The following is a 26,647-nucleotide window of genomic DNA, read 5'->3' on the forward strand; positions in this document are numbered from 1 at the left end:
GAGTTTGAGAATTAATTGTACAAGGTTTTTCGACGTCATTATAGCCAGTACATCGATCTTTACCATACATAACAGTACATTCCCCTGTCTGAAAAACATGTCCAAGAAACTATACCGTACAGTACATTACCCTGTCTGTAAAACATGTCCAAGAAACTATACCGCAGGAATAATCATGAATATAACATTCAAATACTTGGCATCAGTATGTAAACTTCATCAACGTCGGCATTATACCAGTTTCGAAATAGAAAACTCAAGAGTATGACTTTACCTTTCGTTTTCATTAGTTTCATGAACGTTGTAAAACATTTTTATGTGCTCATAAATTATATCAACTTCCGTGAAGTGGTCCTTAATTTCACAGCTCTCGGTAAACATATTGATCGGGTGTTTTTATGTTTCACTTAACATTGTTTGTATACCTTCAACACTGCAATCAGAGACCGAGTACACGTAGAAATGTTCTAACGAGAAGTTAAATTGCCAATAGTTATCATTCACTTGGGCCTTTACGCCATATATATGTTGTTGATTCTTTGTCACACGATCATTTAAATAACAAATCCAACATTTTTCTTTCTTTAACGCGGAAAGCATGTCATAGTTTATTCTTCAATAAAAAAGAATGTGCCCAAAATATGAAAAGCTATTACATGCATTAGCCGCACACACATTAATCTTTATGATATACAATTTTGTTTATCACAGTTTTAGTTCTTTGTTACTAGATGTTGTCAAATATTCTTTCGTTTGTTATTCTTTTCTTTGAATCTGTTATAAGATCGTTTACTTGTTTAAAGATGTTTGCTAGTGCCAGCTCATGTGTAAACTACCAATTGTAGAGTTGTCAAAACATCCACGTAAATAAATGCAAGCCATACTATGTTATTTATTAAAAAAAGTTTGTATCCATAGACACATTTGTTTCACGAAATTAATCTTAATGATATACAATCATGTGTATGAAATGGTTCGGTTTTTTTCTTCGTTTTGTCATGTAGTCGTTCGTTTGTTATTCTATTTATTGGGCTTTTGCTAAATCTGATTTTGTTTTTACTTGTGGCGATCACATCTTAAATTATACCGACAGATACAAGTACCTATGTTTAATTTTACATGAACACTTGAATTTTTCTGTAACTGCAAAAAGTGCTATCCGTGCGTTAGGTTTAGTAGTTGCCAAATGCAAGCAAATTGGGGGTGTTTCCTACAATGTTTATACAAAGTTGTATGATTCAGTAGTTTGGTCTGTTAAAGCATACGGCGCGGCTATTTGGGGTGATAAAAGTTTGCTTGCATTGAGGCTGTTCAAAACAGAGCGATGAGATTTTTCTTGGGTGTCGGAAGGTATACGCCTGTTGTTACAGCTTTGTATGGTGAGATGGGATGGATTCCCTCATTTGTCCGGCAATGGAAAGTACTTGCAAATTCTTGGGCGAGAATATCATGTACCAACACATCGAGGCTTAACAAACGAATAGCACTCTGGGCAGCAAGTAAACCTGACTGAAAAACTGGTATTCAAGGATCGTAAACAGCTGAAAGATAACAATTTAGATTACTATTGTAATATAGATGCACCTATTTCAAAGGTGTTACTTGTTAAAAATTTAGAGCAAAGTATGTTTAATAAGTATAAGAATGATTGGTTTTTAAATATTAATTCTGTAACTGGGCCCTAACAAAGAGGAGGTAACAAACTCCGAACTTATTGTATATTTAAAAGAGATTTTAATGTTGAACACTATTGTACCATGATAATGCCCTTAAAACATCGTTCAGCATTTTGTAAATTTAGATGTGGAGTTGCTCCTATAAGAATTTAGACTGGAAGATATGAAGGGCTACCAACAGATCAACGTTTATGCCCTTTTTGTAATGTTTTAGAAGATGAAAAACATGTCATATTAGAGTGTTCATTATATGATGACATACGATCTAATTTGATTGATAAGGCAAATTCTAAGGTGCCTAAGTTTCAGGGTTTGCATTCTGTTGATAAAATGTCAGTTTTATTCACTAATTTGTCACTAATAAGAAGTTGTACCAAAACCTGCTTTTTAATTTTACAAAGGAGAAATTTTTATATATGTAGATAAGATCTTAATTGGTTTTATTTTATTGCGAGTTATGGCATGTTAAAGTGCCATTACTTAACATTTGATTTTACTATAATTCAATAGACACATGTAAATAAGACCTAAAGTTTTAATATAGTGGAGAACGATGACATGGCATAGTCAACATCTATATAAACATACAAATATACATATGTTTTATACTTATATTATGATGCATTTTGTGTCTATGTGCCTCCGCAGCTCAGTGGATGAGGCCTTTGCGTTAAAATCCAGAGATCCCTGGTTCGATCCCGGGTCGGAGCACATACATGCCAGTCATGTTTCAGCGGAATGCTGACTGACAAATAAAAAATAAAGGCTTAGCTCGGCATTAAGACATGTTAAAAAAAAAATAAAAAAAATATGTATTTTGTGCAAGTTGTGTCAAGCTGTAAACAGCTCTCTGTGTTGGTGGGTTTGGCTTTTTAAGCGCTTGTGCTGGGTCTGTTTAATGAATGACATAATTTGTATAATACTATCATCTCTTATAGCTAAGAATGCTGAGCGGTGTTATGTGATACTAAATAAGACCCAGATTTGTAATGTAGTGGAGAACAATGACAAGGCATAGTCCACATCTTTTTTGGTTTGCTATAACTTCACTCAGATTTCAAATTACAATGATTAGAGTTCCTTTTTACCATGTCTGTTTTGGTAAATGGTGTTTTGGATCCTATGTAGGTCTTAGTGCCATATCTGGTATACGATTTGCTCGATTTAACCTGCCGGATCTTACGGAAATGCTGTGTGATCAAACTCACTATCTATGTGAGGATTGTTGGATTGTCTCAAGTCATCGTTCTTCGTTCAAAGAAATTGAAGTAACACTCTTAGCAATATGTGTAAATATTTCATGGCTGTGTTTTATACAAATTTTATGATACATTTTGTGCAAGTTGTATCAAACAGTAAACAGCTCTCTGTGTTTGTGTGTCTGGCTCTTTGAGCGCTTCTGTCGGGGCTGCTTAGTGGATGACATAATTTGTACAACACAACCATCTCTTATAGCTCAGAATGCTGAGCGGCAATACATGTGTTTTACGATACTATTGTAATGCTCTGTAATGTGTAATATTGTGTTGATGAGGTGTAAATAAACTAGTAAATCTAAATCTTTGTCATATGTCTGTTATAGGATGTTTGCAATGTACAGTCCATGTGTAAAATATTTAATATTAAATGTGTAAATGAAATAAATTAATGTTGATTATATAGAATATGGATATTATGCATATAACACCAAGCTGGAGCAGTTGATACCCTTTATAACTACTTCCTCCTTAGATGCATTGCACTGATGTGGAATACGGTGTTAGGTTCTGAAATATCGTAAACGAAAAAGGGATTTGAACCTGAACTTTTACCATTTCCTCTTCCCTAAATAAGTTGCTGTCCTCCATCTTAGTAATTGTGTAATTAATTTGTAATTAAATTGTGAGTTTATTATTCTTTTCGATTGCTTTTTTAATTTGAATGCCGATGTTTATGTTTACACGTGTGTGGTTTTTAGTTAAGTCTTGGCTAAGTAAGAGGTTAGGCTAGTCAATGACAGATGTAAGCCCCAAATGTGCTTTAATTGACCGCTTCTTGGCCCCAAAATTAATCATGTGAATGCTTTTATAATCTTAATGTTGTACGCTGTGTATTTTCCCTTTAAAGTGCTTATTCTTGGGCTAAGGATGAGGTTCGGCTAACTTTCACAACGGCTTAAACCAACAACTCTTAGCCTTTATTTACCAATGCGTTAACCCCAGCCTTAAAAAATACTTCTTTATAATGTCTAACATCACATAGTATGTATTGTCGTGTGTTATACAGGCACTTGTCATCAATAAAAGACTAGTGGACAAGTAGTTACCTCGTGATACATTTGGAGATTCATTTTCACTATATTGGTTTGTTACCTCGACATTTGTTTACTTTTCTACCTGTCTTTCATGACAAGGGCGTTTTCTTAGACGATATAGACCTAGGTGTTGCATGGATGTACACATGTATCTGAAATTTCCACGTGGTCTATGACGGATTGTACGATGTCATTCATGCTCAAATCATTCCCACAATTTTCTGATGCACTGATTTGCATGAGAAATGTGTTCATTAGATGCGCAGCAATTAAATAATATTTCTTTCTTAACAACTAACCTTTCGAAACTGATTTCAATGTAAACAGTCTAAATAAGGAAACAGTAAACTCCACACGCAAGCCTTCAATAACTTCATGGAGATTCCTCCTATCTGGTATATTTCAATGAGATTCCGTACCACATTATTCGAAAATTATTATTTTCTTTGTGCTTTTGACCTTGGCGAGAGACGCCCGCAAAGGAACTTCTTGAATATCTCCCAAAAGACTTCACTCTTCGTCCCTTCACAGTCTTTACCAAGTTTTGGAGATCAATTAAGGGAACTTCTGCATGCGACTTCGCTTATACATGCGAGTATACGCGCCGACTCTCGAGTCCGACGTCTTTTCCCGCTGTCACCAAGAACTTGAAAGACAAGCTGGATGATACGCTCCTATACATACTCTTCGGAGGACCAAAGTCGGATGGCGTGTTGGAAGAGGGACATAAGCAGCGGATGTGGCAGCAGTAGACGACGGAAGATGCAGAAATATGGACCAGGATCCTAATGAATGGCTCATTGAATGTCTTATAAGTGTCCCTGGTCAGCAATACTCATTAAGCTCAACATGCTTCTGGTTCGCGTAGACAGCCTTTGACAGCAGAGGAAAAGCCATAAATGTAGTGCAGCGGTCGAAGAGCGGGGAGAAGTCTATGACAGAACACTCCTTCCACGGAGAAGCCTTGTCCTGATAATATTTCAGCGGCAGTGCACCAAAGTATAAATTGTTTTGTAAATTGTCTACCAGTGACAATTTTTTCTTTCGCAAATATCCGGGACAAGTCGGGGGTAAATTTGATCTACTTCTGCTCTAAACTTTTTCCATTAAAACATCATGACTTATTCAGTTTTTATATGACGTTTAGTTGAGCGCACTCCTGACTACATACTCAGTTTATGAAGATCGATTTGACAAATATTTGTTGAAATGTTGACCTCCAGATAATATGTTTATTTGGCCTGGTTCACGTCACTTAAAACTATGCTAACAAATACCTTCATCATAATGCCCGAGTTAATGGCAAGGTTTACATGCTTGGCAAGACACAGGGCATATTTTGGCTTTTTAAAAGAGTTAGTTCTAACAAATAAAATTCTCTTAAATGCTGTACTATGATATATTTGATAATTGTTACTATGTCTTTTTTTAGAGTTTGTATCTCTCAAAAATATAAATCTCCTCCTACAAATGTGTGTAAACTGTAACGGAGCATGTAACCACATTATAATCATGAGGACAGAATAGGGATAAAAGTTACTACACCTCCTATCATAACAACTCACTTAAATTAAAAAAGCATACTGACACAGAAAATATTTTAACTGTCCGTGTTTGTATATTTGTGTGAAAATGAATTCAAGATAGTAAAATAAATGGCAAAGAGCACAGATATTAATCATTAATTTTACTCTTTAAGTAACACTTGTCAAACAATCGGACTAACACCAACATAATAAATACAACTGAGCCATTGCCTAGGAACGGTCCATGCAATGCATTGTGGGTTAAATTTTAATGAGGAAAATTGTACTTTGCCTGAACTAGACCAGCCGATAACATTAGATGAAGTTAGGAATGCAGTTAAACGCTTAAAACGTAATAAAGCGGCTGGTAGTGACTTTATTTTAAATGAATATTTTCTTGAAAGTTTGGATATTTTATCAAATCATTTATGTGACATGTTTAATAGTATTATAGTTTCTGGCTTTTACCCCGATCAGTGGACAGAAGGAGTTATCATACCTTTGCATAAAAAAGGCTCTGTTGATGATGTTAGTAATGACAGAGGGATAACACTTGTTAGTTGTTTTTCTAAGTTGTTTACAACCATTTTAACCAAACGTATCGAATCGTTTTGTGGAGACAATGCTAAAATTTCTGATGCCCAATTTGGATTAAGAAAAGGATGTTCAACTGTTGATGCTATTTATATCTTGTTGTCTGTTGTGCAGCATTATTTAAATGAAAACAATCGTTTGTATGTTATTTATGTTGATTTGCTAAAATGTTTTGATAGTATATATCGCAATGCATTATGGTTATAAATGTATAAATCTGGTGTACAAGGTAAACTTTTGAGAATAATTAAGAATATGTATGAAAATGTTAAATCTTGTGTTAAGTCGTGTACATCATATTCTGAATACTTTAGTGCTGTCGGTCTAAGACAAGGGGAGGTAATGTCCCCGATTCTTTTTTCACTGTTTGTAGAAGATTTGGAACTATTTTTGAAAGAAAGCACATTGTCTGGCCTAAATATAGACGACATAACCTTAATTTTATTATTATTTGCGGATGACATGGCTATTCTAGGTAAATCTCCAGAAGAAGTACAGAACCACTTAGATAACCTATATGTCTATTGTAATACATGGGGGCTTAATGTGAATACTTCAAAAACAAAATAAATGGTTTTTTCGTAAAAGGGGTAAAATTCGAAATGATGAAAAATGGACATATAATGGCCAAGATATAGAAATCGTCGATAATTTTAATTATCTCGGCACTGTTTTAAAATACACTTGTAGTTTCACTTTAAATCAAGAACATTTGGTTGGAAAAGCCCTTAAGGCTATGAATATTTTACTCTATAAATGTAAGCAGTATGATCTTAAACCGAAATTATTTTGCCAGTTGTTTGATTCTTTTGTTGGATCTATTTGTTGTTATGCCTCTGAAATATGGGGTTTCAATAAATCAAATGAGATCGAACGCATTCATTTAAAATTTTGCAAGAGATTGTTAAATGTGAAAATAAGCACATGTAACGCTACAGTTTATGGTGAGCTAGGCAGATATCCATTATATGTAAATAGATATGTACGAATTGTTAAGTATTGGTTAAAAATTATTAACAGTAAAAATATTATTATACAAACTGTGTATATTCAAGCATTAAATGATTGTAATAAGGGATGAAACAATTGGGTTGCAAAGGTTAAGCAATTGTTAAACGATTACGGATTTTCCTATGTTTTTGAAGCTGCAAATATAACTAATAGTCATGCTTTTGTTTGTGAATTTAATTGCAGAATTATTGACACCTTTAAGCAAGAATGGTTTGGTGATATGAATAGAATTTCTACTCTAGATATGTATAGAATGTTTAAAACTACTCTTGAATATGAAAACTATAAAGATTTATTACCCAAGAGTCTACGTTTATACTTTGTGAAATTAAGGGCTTCTGCCCATCCATTGAGAATTCAGACAGGAAGATACTCACGCAACAATATCCCCCGTGAAGAACGTTATTGCCTTTGTTGTAATCAACGGGATATAGAGGATGAATTCCATTTTATTTGTGTTCGTTCATGTTACCGTTTTCTACGGCAAAAATTCATTAAACGTTTTTATTTCGTGAATCCATCGGTTGTTAAGTTTCATAGTTTATTAACATCAACTTGTAAATTTGAAATATTAAACGTGTGTAAATATGTTAAGGAAGCACTATCTGTACGAAATGCTATTTTAAATAATACCACTGAATTATAGTTTGACTTTCTTCAAAGAAGTGTATGTATCACTTTGCAGTCACTAATAATATTTGTAATACTTTGTCCTTACTGCCTTTAAAATTATTATGTTTCTCCTTGTCAAAATCGTTGTTGATCTCTGTTCTTATTTTGTTTAGAAATGTCATTTCATTGAATTTAGTTCTGAAATGTCATTTAACTTACTAACATATATACATTATTATATTGATTTGGTTACCTACTATAGTATAAGGATATGTGACATTACTTTATTTATAATTATATGCATCAAAGACGATGTACTTATGTATAAGTCTTAATAAACTGTCTGTTCTGTTCTGTTAAACCCAGCTAGAATAAACAAGAAATATATGTCATGATAAAATCACATCTTAATAATTTTTGTAATAATTTATTGACATCCAAATAAGTCAAACTGACATATAAATTCTAAATATATATATTACAATAACAAGTCCAAATGTATAACAAACATGATAAAATAATATTTATAAAACTTATAAATCTGTAAAAGCAGAAAATGAGTTATAAAATAAATTATGAACAAAATAATACACTGCAAAGCATGAAGTAAACGCTCTTTATAATAGAACAGTTTATAAAAAGTAATAGTTATCACAGACATGTATAATGGTAAGTTATACACTTATAGACATAGACTGAATAGATATATCTCTAGAATGATTGCTGTAGACTGTCTGCTTATGGTATCACAGATCTTTAAGGTAGAAAATAATAAATCATTACTCATGTCAACAATTCATCAGTGTTCATTAGGAAACTCAAACAAAAAGACAATTTTATCAGGTAACATTCTTGTTCTCCTTGAAGAGCATTTTAAATAGAAAACATGAATCATGATGCTTAGAAAACATTCTGGGGTTTTAATGAGCCAGGTTAACATTATCTTTGTTGAACACTTACCCAGTATTGTATGCCATCATCTTCTGATATTTATGGAAGAATGCCAGGATACAAATACCTTCAAAAACACGAACTCAGACATCTGAATTCATGAATGAATGTCAGTTAATGCAACTAAAGGTAAAATCAAGTTGGCAGAAATTTCAATTTGAGATTACAAAATAATGAAACAATGTAAAAATAAAATTAGTGTTGTGATTTCTTTCAAAATATTATTATCTATAATAAAGTCGTGAACTGAGGAATTTTATGGTAATGTTTAAAATACATGATATATTCTTTATTATATTTAAAAATAATACAAAACTTACATCTATTGATGTTCATTTGTGAAATAATGCTTTTGTTAATGTTCAATTTTAATGCCATTCTGCAAAAATAGTTTGACTAGAAATGGCATGTGAAAATAAGAGGACATTTCTCAATCAAATTAAGAACTTACACGCACATTTACGTCATAAGTATTTTCATCAATCCATTTCAAGAAAAAGAAACAGTAATTTTAAGCAGAATACATAATAACTAAATAATATTTCAGTTTGAGTACCTAACATTATTAATTCATAAATTTATTTTTAATATTTATTATTTACTAGATGGAACTTGTTAACAACTTATGTCATTTTATTGAATATACAACACCTTTGCAATAAATATTCTCTGACAACAATTGGAATATATGTAAACCTCAAATAATTGATTTAATTCTAACTTGTAGTTGTTTATAATATACATCATATTTTGAAAAAATAGTGTATCATGCCAGATAAAAGTATATGTTTTAAAAACAAATATCCTTGACATTTAGACACTTAATTACTTTATTTTTTATAAAATGAATACATTGAATTAAAAAAATCATACTGTCACAAAATGCACTTTCAGAACATGGGCAAGTTATAACATATATAAAAAGCTTTTTGGCTATGCTTTCACATGATTTACAAGCCTCATAAAACTAAATCTGTGTTTAACAAGAATATTCATTTAAGACCCACATATGTGGGTACAAGGCCACTTGAGGAAGAGCAAACAAATATACCTATCTAATAGCCTTAATCTCTTTCTTTGCCAACTTCAACAGGCACTTGTGCCTGCCATCTTGAAGGGAATGTTTAATATTTTAATTCAACAAATTATGTAACATTTAAGACCACAACTATCTCCACATTGAAGAGTTTGTTTACAATTTCAAGCACCCTACCCTTGTGGTTACACAACACTAAAATTAAGCTCAAAATCTGGACAAAACAAGTCAATTAATAACCATGTCAAATGTACGAGACATTATATTAAATTTTGCTGACACAGTTCAAACATGCGATATCAATAAGTTAAAAAGAATAGTTTAAATTTAATTAAATTAATTAAATTTAAAAAGCATTCAGAGTAAGTACTTTTTTGTTCTATCAATTTCATTACTTCAAACACAAATTGAATCATAATCCATTTGATTTAACAAAGGAATATTATTTGTCTAGTGATGCAAATAGACACAAACAAGTATTTATATAAAAGAAGCTTGTGTTTATATACTTTTTTTCTTATAAGGACTATTAATTGTTTTCTGAGAAGGATTTTACCCAAAAGAGCATCCCAGGTTGCATGCAACCATAAAGTAAAAACCTTGGAGCAGTTCTGATTCCAATTCAGAGGTGAACAGAAACACAAAGTTTGCGGTGTTTTCAATACACGTCCACAAGAGAGTCAGACCTTTGGCCGATCCGGTCCAGGCGTTTGTGCTCACGCTCATGGCCATTGAGATTGTGTTTGTCTATCTTGAGAAGCTGGCGATGTTTTTGTAGACGGACATAGCTCTCCTCCCTCTGTGAATGCATCTGCGGGAAGGATGAACAATTTAGTCGTGTTCTGAGAAAACTGGGCATAATGTATGTGCGTAAAGTGTCGTCCTAGATTAGCCTGTGCAGTCCGCACAGGCTAATCAGGGATGACACTGTCCGCCTAAATTGGATTTTTGCTTATAAGACACTTCATTTAAACGAAAAATGTCATAAAAGCGGAAAGTGTTGCAACCAATGATACAAATGTACAAACGCTCCCTGTACAGAATGGCTGAAACAAAAATATGCTGGTGATCGATTTTGAAAAGTTTCTTCCCCGATCTCTACAACTACTAGAACACTTACAAACAATGATGACTTCCATTTATTTACCATTAGTAGTTTGATCCAGATAATAGCGGTCAATACATTGGAACGTGATTTTATAAAGATTTGAAAAGGGTCAGCTTAATTGGTTCTTCCTAAAAATATGAGGTATTTTCAAAATTCAATCAAATTCTGTTGAAAGTCTTATTATTCATATCAGGTCAAGGTAAAGGCCAATGTGAGGTTTGGGAGATGTGAAGATGAAGGCTTTTTATAAAAGAATTATATAACTAATGTAAATAGAGACGTGTTTCATTTAGTCAAAAAAAGAGAAAATATTATTGATCAAGCCTTTCATAATTATGTTTATTTAGTGACAACAACAACAAGGTCAAGATCCAAATGAGGTTGAGTGACATTGGTTTGGTGACATTGGTGGATTGGGAATGATTATAAGCAACATCTGTGCAAGTATAATCAAAATATTGCTGTAAGCATTTTTGGTGCTTGAAAAATTGGAAAAATGAAATTAACAAAGCAAACACAAAAGCAGACAGAAGAGCACTATATATTTCTCCGGTGTCAAGGTATCTAGTAAGATACAAAACTGTAAAGTATGCATAAGCTTGATTACTTGAGTGATAAAATTTAGTCACTAACCACAACTTAATTCATCTTCTACAAGCAATTAATATACTTCTAGTAAGTGCTCATTATATTGGCCATGTATTAGCGCTCATTGGGTCATTGTCGACCTGAAATGGCTTGCAGGTACCCGGGGGTGACTAGAAGCTGATTCTTGTCACCCTTTGGTAACTTCAAGCCTATTCATGTCACCCTGGGGTGACTTCAAGCTGACCGGGTGACTAAAACTTCAATCCATTTCAGGTCGACAATGACCCAATGAGCTGTATTAGCCATTTCCCACTTAGATACGCATTTTTACGCATTTGTAGTCCCTTAGAAAGTTAACTTTTATTAAAGACCTTTCTTACTTAATTCAAGTTTTAAAGGCCTCTTTTCCAACCCTAAGATACTGATGAGCAGCAAACAGCATAAAACCTGAACAGACTGCAAGTTACTCTCAGGCTGTTCTGGTTTTATGCTGTTTGCACATAGCCATTTTCACTTTGATTCTGAATGGGAAATGTTAAAAGGGACTCAAAATAGACATGCACTGTTTGCAGCTGCCAACAACACACATACTCTGTTCAATGACATCAAGCAATCAAGTGCCTTACAACATGCAACTCTTTCATGAAAGTAAAAAGACATGAAAATTCTGTTTTTTTTAAGCATTATTAAACGCCTTAAAGCTGGGGTGGTATTTAAATCTAAAAAAAAACACTAAAGTAAAGCATAACATTATTTATAAATTTCAAATCTTCATATTGGATGGTAACTTCACTTTATTGTGACCTTCAAAAACCTAACAATTTTTGTTAATGACTTTATAGTTAATTCGTACATTTTAGATTTTAAAATAACACAAATTTAAACTAAAAATGTTTTACAAGCTGAATTTCATTGACCTGATAGTGAAAACATGAAAACCAAACAAACAATAATTATAAAATACCATAGAAAATAATTTGCAACATATAGGTACAGAAATAGAAGCATTGACTTCAACAATGTGCATATAAGATGGTGACATATTGATTACTTGGATATAGGCCCAGCTCTGGGAAAACGAGCTTAATTCATGAACATAAAGGTCCGTCCCAGATCCAGAATGAAACTTTTTCAACTAGACTGTATTTTCCGGATTTCCTTTAAATGAAAAATACAATGAAAGCAGAAAACGCAACTGTTGATAAGAGTGTGCATTATGCACTGACTTATCTGGGACAACACTTTACGCACTTGCATTATGCATTGACTAATCTGGGATCGACACTTTATGCACTTACATTATGCACTGACTAATCTGGGAAGACACTTAAGCCACTTGCATTATGCACTGACTAATCTGGGACCACACTTTACGCACTTGCATTATGCACTGACTAATCTGGGACGACACTTTACGCACTTGCATTATGCACTGACTAATCTGGGACGACACTTTACGCACTTGCATTATGCACTGACTAATCTGGGACGACACTTTACGCACTTGCATTATGCACTGACTAATCTGGGACGACACTTTACGCACTTGCATTATGCACTGACTAATCTGGGACCACACTTTACGCACTTGCATTATGCACTGACTAATCTGGGACGACACCTTACGCACTTGCATTATGCACTGACTAATCTGGGTCCACACTTTACGCACTTGCATTATGCACTGACTAATCTGGGACCACACTTTATGCACTTGCATTATGCACTGACTAATCTGGGACCACACTTTACGCACTTGCATTATGCACTGACTAATCTGGGACGACACTTTAGGCACTTGCATTATGCACTGACTAATCTGGGACCACACTTTACGCACTTGCATTATGCACTGACTAATCTGGGACGACACTTTATGCACTGACTTATCTGGGACGACACTTTACGCACTTGCATTATGCATTGACTAATCTGGGACGACACTTTACGCACTTGCATTATGCACTGACTAATCTGGGAAGACACTTTAGGCACTTGCATTATGCACCGACTAATCTGGGACTACACTTTACGCACTTGCATTATGCACTGACTAATCTGGGAAGACACTTTAGGCACTTGCATTATGCACCGACTAATCTGGGACTACACTTTACGCACTTGCATTATGCACTGACAAATCTGGGACCACACTTTAGGCACTTGCATTATGCACTGACTAATCTGGGACGACACTTTACGCACTTGCATTATGCACTGACTAATCTGGGACCACACTTTACGCACTTGCATTATGCACTGACAAATCTGGGACCACACTTTAGGCACTTGCATTATGCACTGACTAATCTGGGACGACACTTTACGCACTTGCATTATGCACCGACTAATCTGGGACTACACTTTACGCACTTGCATTATGCACTGACAAATCTGGGTCCACACTTTACGCACTTGCATTATGCACTGACTAATCTGGGACCACACTTTACGCACTTGCATTATGCACTGACTAATCTGGGACCACACTTTACGCACTTGCATTATGCACTGACAAATCTGGGACCACACTTTACGCACTTGCATTATGCACTGACAAATCTGGGACCACACTTTACGCACTTGCATTATGCACTGACTAATCTGGGACCACACTTTACGCACTTGCATTATGCACTGACAAATCTGGGATGACACTTTAGGCACTTGCATTATGCACTGACTAATCTGGGACCACACTTTACGCACTTGCATTATGCACTGACTTATCTGGGACCACACTTTACCCACTTGCATTATGCACTGACTAATCTGGGACGACACTTTAGGCACTTGCATTATGCACTGACTAATCTGGGACCACACTTTACGCACTTGCATTATGCACTGACTAATCTGGGACCACACTTTACGCACTTGCATTATGCACTGACTAATCTGGGACCACACTTTACGCACTTGCATTATGCACTGACTAATCTGGGACGACACTTTACGCACTTGCATTATGCACTGACTAATCTGGGACGACACTTTAGGCACTTGCATTATGCACTGACTAATCTGGAACCACACTTTAGGCACTTGCATTATGCACTGACTAATCTGGGACCACACTTTACACACTTGCATTAAGCACTGACTAATCTGTGACGACACTTTAGGCACTTGCATTATGCACTGACTAATCTGGGACCACACTTTACGCACTCGCATTAAGCACTGACTAATCTGGGACCACACTTTACGCACTTGCATTAAGCCCTGTTTTCCCAGAGTGAGGCTCATATAAATATAAGACAGAAATGTGAATTTAGCATTACAAAGAAGTCAGTAATGAGGTCAAACTTAACAGTCCTAATAAACTGAGTCATGTTATTGGAAAACAGGGCTTAATGCATGTGCATAAAGTGCTGTCCTTGATTAGCCTGGGCAGTCCTCACAGGCTTTTCAAGAACAAAACATACTGCGTACATGGAATTTTTCGTTTAAAGGAAGTCTTTTCTGAATAAAAATCCAGTTTAGTGATGCCCATGATAAGCCTGTGCGGACTGCTAGTCAGCCTAATCTTGGACAACACCTTACGCAAATACATTAAGCCCAGTTTTCCCAGAATAAGGTTCATTTTTCAAAGCATACTTTTCTAGGCATAGACATCTAGAGCCTCAGTCCGGATACCAACGCCTAGATTACGAGAATGCTCTTTTTCGAAGCCTGTAAGGTTTTGTTTGTCAGTTTTTAGGGAGTGGCGGTGACTTTGCAGCATGTAATAGGTTTCCTCTCTTTGGGCATGCATCTGAAGAGAACAAGGTTACATGCAGTAGAGAAACAATGCAGTCAAGACCCTTTAAGGGTATCCAGTACCATGGGAAGGCCTGCAAGTCTTGGTTGAACTATTAGTGTACAGACTACTACAAAATTGCAGTGCTGGAATTATTGCAACTATAAGTTTAACCCTTTACCACTCAAAAACGCAATATGACGCATTTGTAGTCCCTTTGACAATCAATTTAAATTATAGACCTTTTTTTACTACATTCAATTTTAAAGGCTTCATTTCTAACCCTAAGATACTGATAAGCAGCTAAGAGCATAAAACATAAACAGACTTTGAGTTACTTGCAGGCTGTTCTGATTTATGGTGGTTGCAGATATTTAGTTGCAGATAGATCACTATATTTCTGAGTAGAAAATGGTTAAATACTACTGCGAAAAAAGTGTATTGGTCTTGTTGCAACCAGAGTTCATACTCAATCATACATTAAAATTCAAGGCAAGATTTTAGATTTACAAGGCCATATTTTGTATAAAGAGAGAGGTTATCACACTCATAACCAGTGTATATGTTGCTTGTTCATAATATTAATTTGTAACAAGAAACCGTCGGAGATGGGTGATGCTCCCCAAAGGTTTTTTTTGTCACAATATTGCACTATATATTCAGATAAAAGAAAACGTCTTGAGGGGCATAACTTTGGACAAAATAATACGATGGATGGTTTAGCAACTTAAAAATTTCAAAGGGCCATAACTCTCTAAATAAATCATCTAACCAAAACCCACAAATAACATGCGCATCTCCTCAAGGTAGTTAAGCTTCCCATAAAGCTTCATTGAATTCCAGTCATTAGTTGCTGAGAAATAGCTTGGACAAGTATTGCACTATATGAACAGTTAATGGAAAATTTCAAAGGGTCATAACTCTGTGAAAAATTATCGGACCATAACTGGCTGATAATATGCACATGTCCTCTTGGCAGTGAAGCTTCCCATAAAGTTTCATTGAATTCAGGTCATTAGTTGCTGAGAAATAGCCCGGACAAGAATTGCACTATATGTACAGTTAATGGAAAATTTCAAAGGGCCATAACTCTGTGAAAAATCATCCAACCAGAACCGGCTGATAATATGTACATCTCCTCTTGGTAGTGAAACTTCCCATAAACTTTAATTGAATTCCGATAATTAATTGCTGAGAAATAGACCGGACAAAAATTGTGCACGGATGCACAGACACACGCACGGACAGACGAAGCCGCGACTATATGCTCCCCCCACAAATTTTGGGGGAGCATAAAAACAGTATTTTGTTCCAAAATTCTTACAAAGCAATAGCTTTGTTTGTAAGAATGCCCCTTTAAAAGCAAACATTTCTTTGTTGAAAATCTATTTCATAACTAAAACTTTTTAAACTAGTCCAAGTCGGTATGCAAGGTTATTGCGCTTTCATTCATGCAGGCTAAATTAATTGTCTTATTGCAATATCAACACTCAGCGAGGGCATCCTATGTTGATTTTAACAAGTTGTATATTTTCAAGCCATTTATACTACAATTAACACTTTTCTTGTGTTTTCCCAACATTTGAAATCTGCCAATAATTGTACGGAAGTAGTACACAAAACAGAGTCAAAGTATAGCATTTTTTTGATGCATTGTAAGGGCTGTGACGATGAACTTGTAGGCAGTTTTAATAAATTCAAGAATGTTTGTCAAAATCAAGAACCATTTTGGACATTTTTTGCGAGGCTTTATCCAATTTGAGCACAAATCCTTTGAAGGCCAGGGTACACACAGTGCAACTATTAGTTATCCCCACGCTTTCCAGAGAAAGCGTGGGGATTATGTGGTTATCTCCGCCGTCTGTCCGTCCGTCCTGGTCACTATCTCCTCCTACACTATTAGCACTAGAACCTTGTAACTTACACACATGGTAGCTATGAGCATATGTGTGGCAGTGCACTATTTGGAAATTTGATCTGACCCCTTGGTCAAAAAGTATGGGGGTTGGGGTGTGGCCGGGTCAGAGATTTTCACTCATCTTTTTAGATTATTTTGCATAACTTCTTCATTTCTACATCGATGTACTTTATATTGTTACTGAACATCTCTTATGATAATACGGTCAATCTCAACTATGCATGGCACCATTACCAACCCTGGGGCGCCCCTGGGTCAAACATGGGGCGTGGGGATACGCCTTGGCCTATGCCGTGCCATTTCTAGTTATATATATGACTATTGCAAAATTCACCACCAATGAAATTCAACAATCATGAAAAAACATTTGGTCTAAGATATTACTTTTGTTCGTGTGTTCTTTCATACAGCATATGCTGTAGCGAATAAAGTACAAAGTTTAGAGTTGTATGTAAATATGGCTAGACATCTGAAGCAACAGAAATGTTAGCACCCACACAATTATGTCAAACTATGTTTACTGGAATTGTCTACATTTTTGTTTTTACTTGACATCAGACACTTGACATTGTACAACTTAAACAACATTTGTTGGTTCTCAAATACACAGAACTGTAATTTGTTGTAACATGAAGTATTAAGTTTTCATATCAACTCTTTTTGTGCAGAAACAAATGGTACTGTGGTATAAACAATGAAATGTGGGAAAGAAAAAATGTAGATTGTAACACACCATTTGCAATTTGATGTTAAGCATCAAATCACGTGAGTCCAGGAAAGGACAAAAAAAAAATCCGACTGACAATCCTTGATTGGAAATAAAAGCACAATAAAAAACTGGCAACATTGAGTTAACATTGTCTTTGCTTAACAAGAACAATGTGGATAGCATTTTGAGAATGTTGGGATTTCTTTTGAATAAACGAGAAATGAAAGTGACATTAAACAAGTGCTATCAGTGTAAGTGCCAAATGCTCCCCCATGTGGCACATTGACCAAAAATTGTGATCTTGATATTTAATGTTGGTGAAGAAAAACAAAATTCATTTATTAATAGAAGAGCTAAATAAAAATGTACACTATAAAATTGTATCTTATATATTTTCATTACAATCAATTTTGTACTAACAGTTATGTTATGCACAAGAAAATAAAACAATGGCCATAGGCTTCATAACAACATGTAACACACTATTATATGAAGTTTGAATAAGACATCTTAATTATGGAATAACCATGTTTTTTCAACAGTTTGTTAAATGCATTTTAACCTGTTGTATTTATTTATTTCGCCACATTATAAGTAAAATAGTCACTTGCATATATAGATCCTCATTTTAATAGAATTTATTTCAAAACTGGATGTTTAATTATTTAGTTTAAAATCCTTAAAAGATGAAACCATGTCCAGGGTGTAATAATTAACTCAGTTAAAAGAAATTATGCTCTGCAAAAGAAACTTCACTTAAGGGCAATAACTCTGTAAATCCTGACAAGAGAGTTCTGGTTTTTGTTTTCAGCACTGTCCCTTATTGCCCTCTATTGGTTAGTGAAGTTTAATTTGAATATCTTTAATACTTCCCGAGAAGCAGGGCAAAATGAAAGACGGAAGGAAGTATTAAGGGTTGGGGAAATTTAAAAAAAAGCTTCACCAATGTTTAATTTACAATTATAGATGTTCTTCTATGTATGTTTTAAGATGTTGTTTCTATCTATTAACTTTGAAGCACTGAACTTATGTATTGTACCTGAACAATAAACAAAAACTTTGTAACATGAATGAATGTTAATAATTTGTATTTGCTTCACTGTATCAACAGTCAGTTTTAAAACTGGAACATAAAAACACCCTTAAAACATTCGTCAAGATTTCAAAATCAAACTTAAACACACAAATTTAAGAATTGATCTGAAATTTACCAAACCAAAAGCCAAATTTTAACAAGGAAATCAAACATGAACCAAACATACAATTTACGAGGTTCATATTTACCACTGGAGTCACTATATCTACCATAAACTATTAACACAATGCTGGTAATCGCTGGTTAAATACCTTCCAGCCAGGATAATCGAATATTAAACAAAGTTAAGTCAGGCTAATCGGATAACAACTGTTTGGAGAGACAGCCACTGACTTGTGGAATTAGATCAAAGTTGCAATCAGAGAAATTTGTATGCCTGAAAAATAGATTAGACACAATAATATTTACCATGCTGTCTGCCCTTGTAATAAATATTGATAAATAACTGAATTAATTGATGTGTCAGGAGCATAACTGCAAGTAATGAAGCTGTACAAATGAATCATCTTTACATAATGATAGATGGCTTGAAGAAATAAGGGATAATTCTGCAGTATATACAGAGTTATTGCCCTTTATTTGCCCTTGCAATCGAATCTCTTGTTATCAATTTACCAATTTAATAAAGCACTGTTAAATCCCCTGCGAAAATTATCAAAAACTTATACAAAAAATTAACAGTATGTGTCATAAAATATGTAGGCTAAACACAAATGATTTAAAAAAGCAACAGATACGTTTTTGAAAAATTAGATGCCAGGAAAAATTTGGTTACAATAAAAAATAAATAACAATTTATTTCATTTTTAGGCATTTTCGGTGTGGCAGATCTAACCGAAATCTGATGAATTGTTTGTTATGGCTTTAGTCATTATTTCATCGCACTGATTGTTGATATTCTCAATCATAATTATGTGTTCTTCCTATCTTATAATAATCTGTATATGAAGGAATAAAAATTATAGTTTAAAAGCAATTTTTATGTGACATGACTCAACTTGTGACCAATTAAATTAAAAAGTAGGATTATTAATGGCATACTTGATAATTTTATGGGTATAATCTTACAAAGTGGCTTTCAAGTCTGATCTAATCAATATGGTCATATAATATTCACACTTTTATTATCACTTAATGTTTATGTTAAAGTGGTACAGCTAAGCACTTTCAACATTTTGTAGTTAGTTGTTTTATTGATGTAACAATGAAAAGCGATAAAACAGAATAAATGGCGAAAGCCTTTGAAAACATTTTTAAGTTTTGGACACAATTTTATACTCCATTAAAAGCTAGCATCATTTTATAAATTTCATGCTTAATGTTGAACATTTTTTAAATGCAAGTATAACAAGAGCTGTCTCCATCGGAAGACATATGCCCCCGAAAAACGCTTTTTCGAAACCTAAACGCAGATTTTGAAACCTAAATGCGGACCCTAAGTTCAAGGTCAAGGGGGTCAAAATTTGTGTGCGTATGGAAAGGCCTTGTCCATATACACATGCATACCAAATATGAAGGTTACATCTGAAGCGAGATAGAAGTTATGAGCATTTTTCGAGCAGAAACACAATTTTTTGATCATTTAAGGGCCGTAACTCAGAATTAGTGCCTGGGTAAATTTGGCTGATTATCAAACTTAACCTAGATTTTATTGCATTACATATTTTTATGAAAATTGGTGAAGATCCGATGATAATTGCTGGAGTTAATATATTGCGCGGAAACGAGAATAAACACAAATTTTCAATGATTCAAGGGCTGTAACTCAGGAATGTCTGGGTAAATTTGGCTGATAATCGAACTTGACCCAGATGTTATTGCCTTACACATTTTCATGATGTTTGGTGAAAATCTGATGACAATTGGTCGAGTTATTGAGCTGAAACGAGAAAAAAACAAACAATTTTTCAATGATTCAATTAAGGGCCGTTACTCAGGAGTGTCTGGGTCAATTTGGTCCATTATCGAACTTTACCTGGATGTTATTGCCATTCACATTTTCATGAAGTTTGGTGAAGATACTATGAAATTTGCTCGAGTTATTGAGCAGAAACGAAAAAGAAAAAAAAATTAACAATGACTGAACGGCGGTAACTCAGGAGTGTCTGGATCAATTTGGCCGATTATCGAACTTGACCTAGATGTTATTGCCTTACACATTTTCATGAAGTTTGGTGAAGATCTGATGACAATTGCTTCAGTTATTGAGCGGAAACGAGAAAAAATCCAAATTTACGATGATTCAAGGGCTATAACTCAACAGCGTCTGGATCAATTTGGTCTATTATCGAACTTGACCTAGATGTTATTGCCTTACACATTTTCATGAAGTTTGGTGGAGATCTGATGACAATTGCTTGACTTATTGAGCGGAAACTAATCCGGACGGATGGACAGACGGACTTACTAACATACTGATTTTAATATGCCCCCAGAACATACAAAATAAAAATAAAATATTGCACAAATGGGTCAAATCTGATACATTCAACTGAATCGGCTGTTATTTGTTACAATTCAATTTGCTTATTAATAAGACCTCATAATTGCATGTAATTTAATATTTACATGGTATTCCTATATTAATCATTTGCAGGTAGGAGAACACCCAAACAACTACCAGCAGAATTAACATTATTTGTGTTAAAAAGACCCCAGCAGAATACAATTCTGTTTACACCACATTGGACAGTTTTTGAAGATTTATCATGTCTTTTTCTGATAAAACTTGGCAAAATGCAAGTGCGTAAAGTGTCATCCCAGATTAGCCTGTGCAGTCCGCACAGGCTAATCAGGGACGACACTTTCCGCTTAAACTTGATTTTCAGTAAAAGAGGGACTTCCTTTAAATGAAAAATACTATTAAAGCGGAGTGTCATCCCTGATTAGCCTGTGTGGACTGCACAGGCTAATCTGGGACGACACTTTACGCACATGCATTTTGCCCAATTGTCACAGAACAAGACACTATCATTTACAAATTACAAAGCTGCAAATAATACATATGGGCAGTCATATTGTTAACAAATTAATGTGACCACGAAACCTTGCATGACTTCATAGCCGACAGGTTTAACCGTGCTGGTCTGGAGCTACCCTGGCCGCAGAATACCCATTTTATTATTACGAGGCTCATATTTAAAGCTGCCAATGCATTGAATAATTGTATTTTACATAGATCGTCTTATTGCATCCATCCATAAATCACAGAACACATTGTTTGTTTAGACTGCTATCAGGCAAAAGTGTTGACATATTAAAGGCTCCACTTTGAAAAGCCAGTCCTCTATAAAACGCATTACCTAATAGAAGCACAATTTACACAGGGCTGTGATTTAAATACTCTTCACTAGAGAGAGAGGGCTGCTTTCATGACTCCCTTACAGGCTGCAATTACTGACTGGTTTGCTTCATAAGCTTGTTTGTTTGATGTAGAGTACAATGCTTTAATAATGTTCAAACATATTTACTCTTCTAGAAACTTGGGTGGCATAGATTGGATTTCAAGATTGCCAATTTGGGTCAATATGGAAGCAATTATGGTGAATTACAGCCACTGAATAAACAGTTTAAGCCACTTATTATAATTATGCAAGGTAACATGATTGTTGAGTAATTATCATAATGTAGAGCAAATATAACTTTTTAATGTTCTAAATTATAAAAACATGCACTTTTCAAAATTGGTATTGCAATGGTTGTCTTTACCCAAAAATTGCAAAGGGCATTTACTCCATGATATCTGACATTAGAGTAACTGTCTTTTTGCAACGAACTTTTTTAAACAATGTCTATGCACCAATTCTTCATTGTCTCGCTATTGATAAGAGCTCACAAAAAGTATTTCCCTATATTCATTATAGCAGTGATATAAATGTTTAATCTAAATCGACAATTTATTGAACAGAGTGGATAAATAATTGCTGATATTATAAAGTGACAAACATTGTTACCGCTTTTGTCGTAAAACAATAACAACCAAATATAAATAAAAATACACTATGAATTGTATGACTTGAACAATTAAACATTATCCAATATTTTCAATATAAGCGCAACAAAAATAGGTAGATTTTAGTTGGCGAGTCATTTTTGACACAGGAGAAGACTACAAAGTTAATTTAGTTGCTTCAAACAATTTGTCACTTGTCTTCATGTTTAACTGATCAGTATCATGGACTGAAAGGTAATAATTCATTCTCCTTTGTAGAAAACATGCCTTCAAAGAAATGTAATAAGACATCAGAATAGCTAAGACAGATAATTTGCTTTTAAAATTGTCTCCTAAACTTGCCGCAAAATATTTACAAAATTGAAGGCCAAACCTACCTACACCTGGTTTCAATGGCTGGCTAGGGACTTATTGCCTTAAAGTTAACATTTTGTGAAATATTTCAAGTCAAGAATTTAAATAATAAAAGTAGTTGTTTTGTATTTTACGTTTGAGCTTTGCTTCAGAAAAACATGAGTTTAATGCATGTACGTAAAGAGGCATCCCAGATTAGCCAGTGCTGGCTTATCATGGACACCACTTAAAGCTTTTATGGATTTTTGTGTTTAAATTAAGACTGACTTCTAAACAAAAATCCACTCTAAAGGGAGAGCATCATCCCTGATTAGCTTGTTTGTACTACACAGGCTAATCTGGGACACCACATTATTCACATGCATTAAGCCCTGTTTTCCCACAGCAAGGCCCATTTGTTATCAGGAAATACAAGACGCGTTCTGAGAAAACTGGGCTTAATGGTTGTTCACAGGCTAATCAGGGACGACACTTTCCGCTTTTATGGTATTTTTCTTTTAAAGAGAGTCTCTTCTACACGAAAATCCAGTTAAGGCGGAAAGTGTCGTCCCTGATTAGCCTGTGCGGACTGCACAGAACGTGACTCATATGTAACACCGACAGAGGATGAATATTTTGTTCAAGGATGTAACTTGAAATTATGTTTTCTACGTACTTGTACAACTTAACTTTCCATTTAGTTGAGTTCATCCAGGGAAAAGTCAGTAAATGTTGATTTAATTTCAAAATAAATATGTGTGAGACAATATTGACGAATAAAAATCTTGAGCCTCAAAAATACCTATTAAACAATCACAAAATATCGCAATTTTAGGTTTACCTATTAATTCTGATTTAACGCAAGCAATTATATTATATAGGCCACATGATTTATTATTTGATAATTATTTGATAATAAAAGTCAAAGGTCCAATAAAAGCATTCAGAATGAGTTATGTCTGAAAGTTCTTTGGAGGTCCTTTGCACCGATACATAACAAATGACTTAATACAATCTTATGGTAACATCATATTTAAAAGGCAGACGACATTCCAAAAGCTTTTGCAGATTTATGGTGTTTCTTTGCACATTTCTAACTTTGGGAAACATTTGATTACTAAAATGATTTGTTTTGTGTCAAATATATAATCATATATATCATTATAATGCATACATAATGGTTATTATGATATAATATTTGACGCATCGCAATGTAATTATATAAATGTCACAGTGTGAGAAAGTTGTGCAGCCAATAGCGGACTTTCGTCCAGGATGTTTTGCCAGTACTCTCTAGACGTTCAATCATTCAGAAGTCAGTGTGAATAAGCTTTGAAATCTCTTGTAGTTCAATAATTTGTTTTTTTTTTGCTTTATATTAACATATTGTAATGCATGACTTGCAGAATTTAAACAAGGATATCAGTAAAACTGATGGATGCTCCCCAATGATGCTTTGTTGATATATGGTTTAATTGTGTGAAAAAAAGGGTGACCTTGAGAAAATCTATTATTAGCCTCAGTAACCTTGACCCCAGTGACCTCAAACCTCATCAAAAAGGTAGAGGTCCATGCAAGGTACCTACATCCCAAATATATAAGAGATCGATCAAATATTGAAGGCGCTATGAGAAACATTACTGTAACCTAAGTGTGACCTTAAGAAAATCTATTATTAGCCTCAGTGACCTTGACCCCAATGACCTCAAACCTCATCAAAAAGTAGAGGTCAATGCAAGGTACCTACATGCCAAATATGTAAGTAATAGGTAAAGTATTGAAGGTCCTATGAGAAACTGTAAAAAAAGCGTAACAGAAAATCTATTATTAGCCTAGGTGACCTTGGCCCCAGTGACTTCAAATCTCATCAAAAGGTAGAGGTCTATGCAAGGTACCTACATTGCAAATATGTAAAAGATCGGTAAAGTATTAAAAGCTCTATTAGAAACTGTAACAAAAGCGTGACAGAAAATCTATTATTAGCCTCTGTGACCTTGACCTTGAACCCAGTGACCTCAAACCTCATCAAAAGGTAGAGGTCCATGCAAGGTACCTACATGCCAAATATGAAAAAGATTGGTAAAGTATTATAAGCCCTATGAGAAACTGTAACAAAAGCGTGACGGAAAATCTATTATTAGCCTCTGTGACCTTGACCTTGAACCCAGTGATCTCAAACCTCATCAAAAGGTAGAGGTCCATGCAAGGTACCTACATGCCAAATATGAAAGAGATTGGTAAAGTATTGAAGGCGCTATGAGAAACGGTAACAAAATGGTGACGGAAGGAAGTAAGGAAGTAAGGAAGGAAGGACAAACTGGCAACTATATAAAACAAGAATATCAGTGAAACTGATGTATGCTCCCCAATGATGCGCTTTGTCAATTTATGTGTTAATAACCACCTTAAATAAATCTATTATTAGCCTTGGTGACCTTGACCTTGACCCCAGTGACCTCAAACCTCATCAAAAGGTAGAGGTCCATGCAAGGTACCTACATGCGAAATATGTAAGAGAACGGTAAAATATTGAAGGTGCTATGAGAAACTGTAACAACATTGTGACGAAAAAATCTATTTTTAGCCTCGGTGACCTTGACCTTGATCACAATGACCTCAAACCTCATCAAAAGGTAGAGGTCCATGAAAGGTACCTACATGCCAAATATGTAAGATATTTGAAAAATATTGAAGGCGCTATGAGAAACTGTAAAAAAATAAAATAAGGAAAAATCTATTATTAGCCTCAGGTGACCTTGACCTTGACCCCTAGTGACTTCAAACCTCATCAAAAGGTAGAGGTCCATGCAAGGTACCTACATGCCAAATATGTAAGAGATCGGAAAAATATTGAAGGTGCTATGAGAAACTGTAACAAAATTGTGACAGAAAAATCTATTATTTGCCTCGGTGACCGTAACCTTGACCCCAGTGACCTCAAACCTCATCAAAAGGTAGAGGTCCATGCAAAATACCTACATGCCAAATATGAAAGAGATCGGTAAAGTATTGAAGGTGCTATGAGAAACTGTCAAAAAAGTGTGACGGAAAAAACTTTTATTAGCCTCAGTGACCTTGACCTTGACCCCAGTGACCTCAAACCTCATCAAAAGGTAGAGGTCCATGCAAGGTACCTACATGCCAAATATGAAAGAGATCGGTAAAGAATTGAAGGTGCTATGAGAAACTGTCAAAAAAGTGTGACGGAAGGAAGGAAGTAAGTAAGGAAGGAACTCCAAAGCGGCAACTTTATTCTCCCCGAAAATTTTCGGGGAGCATAAAAATATATAATTAGTTATAGAACTATAGCAGTATGTGTTACAGATTGAACCGTAAAATATCAATAAATAAGAAAAGTTTAAAGTAGGACAGCACGAACAATAATTTAGTACCAGAGCTGAAGACCCATGATGCCATCATTAATTGACATCACAAAAGTGCACAAACCAGAATTGTAGTTAATATTATAACATTACATGTATATATAACCTATACAACTATA

General features: G+C 34.6%; 1 protein-coding gene across 4 annotated transcripts in view; it reads right to left on the reverse strand.

Moving 5' to 3' along the window:
- Positions 1-8,123: 8,123 nt before the first annotated feature.
- LOC127851027 (trichohyalin-like) overlaps positions 8,124-26,647 on the reverse strand; it is a 65,994-nt gene continuing 47,470 nt past the window's right edge. For 3 of the 4 annotated variants that reach the window (XM_052384476.1, XM_052384473.1, XM_052384474.1), the window contains one exon: positions 8,124-10,510. In XM_052384476.1, the coding sequence (XP_052240436.1) occupies positions 10,358-10,510 (153 nt within the window). In that variant the 3' untranslated portion in view covers positions 8,124-10,357. Of the gene's footprint in view, positions 10,511-14,995; positions 15,153-26,647 lie in introns of all 4 variants that reach the window. The other variant, XM_052384475.1, reaches the window with a different exon arrangement.

Source organism: Dreissena polymorpha, chromosome 11, assembly GCF_020536995.1.
Source record: "Dreissena polymorpha isolate Duluth1 chromosome 11, UMN_Dpol_1.0, whole genome shotgun sequence".
In the NCBI taxonomy this organism is placed as follows: Eukaryota; Metazoa; Mollusca; class Bivalvia; order Myida; family Dreissenidae; genus Dreissena; species Dreissena polymorpha.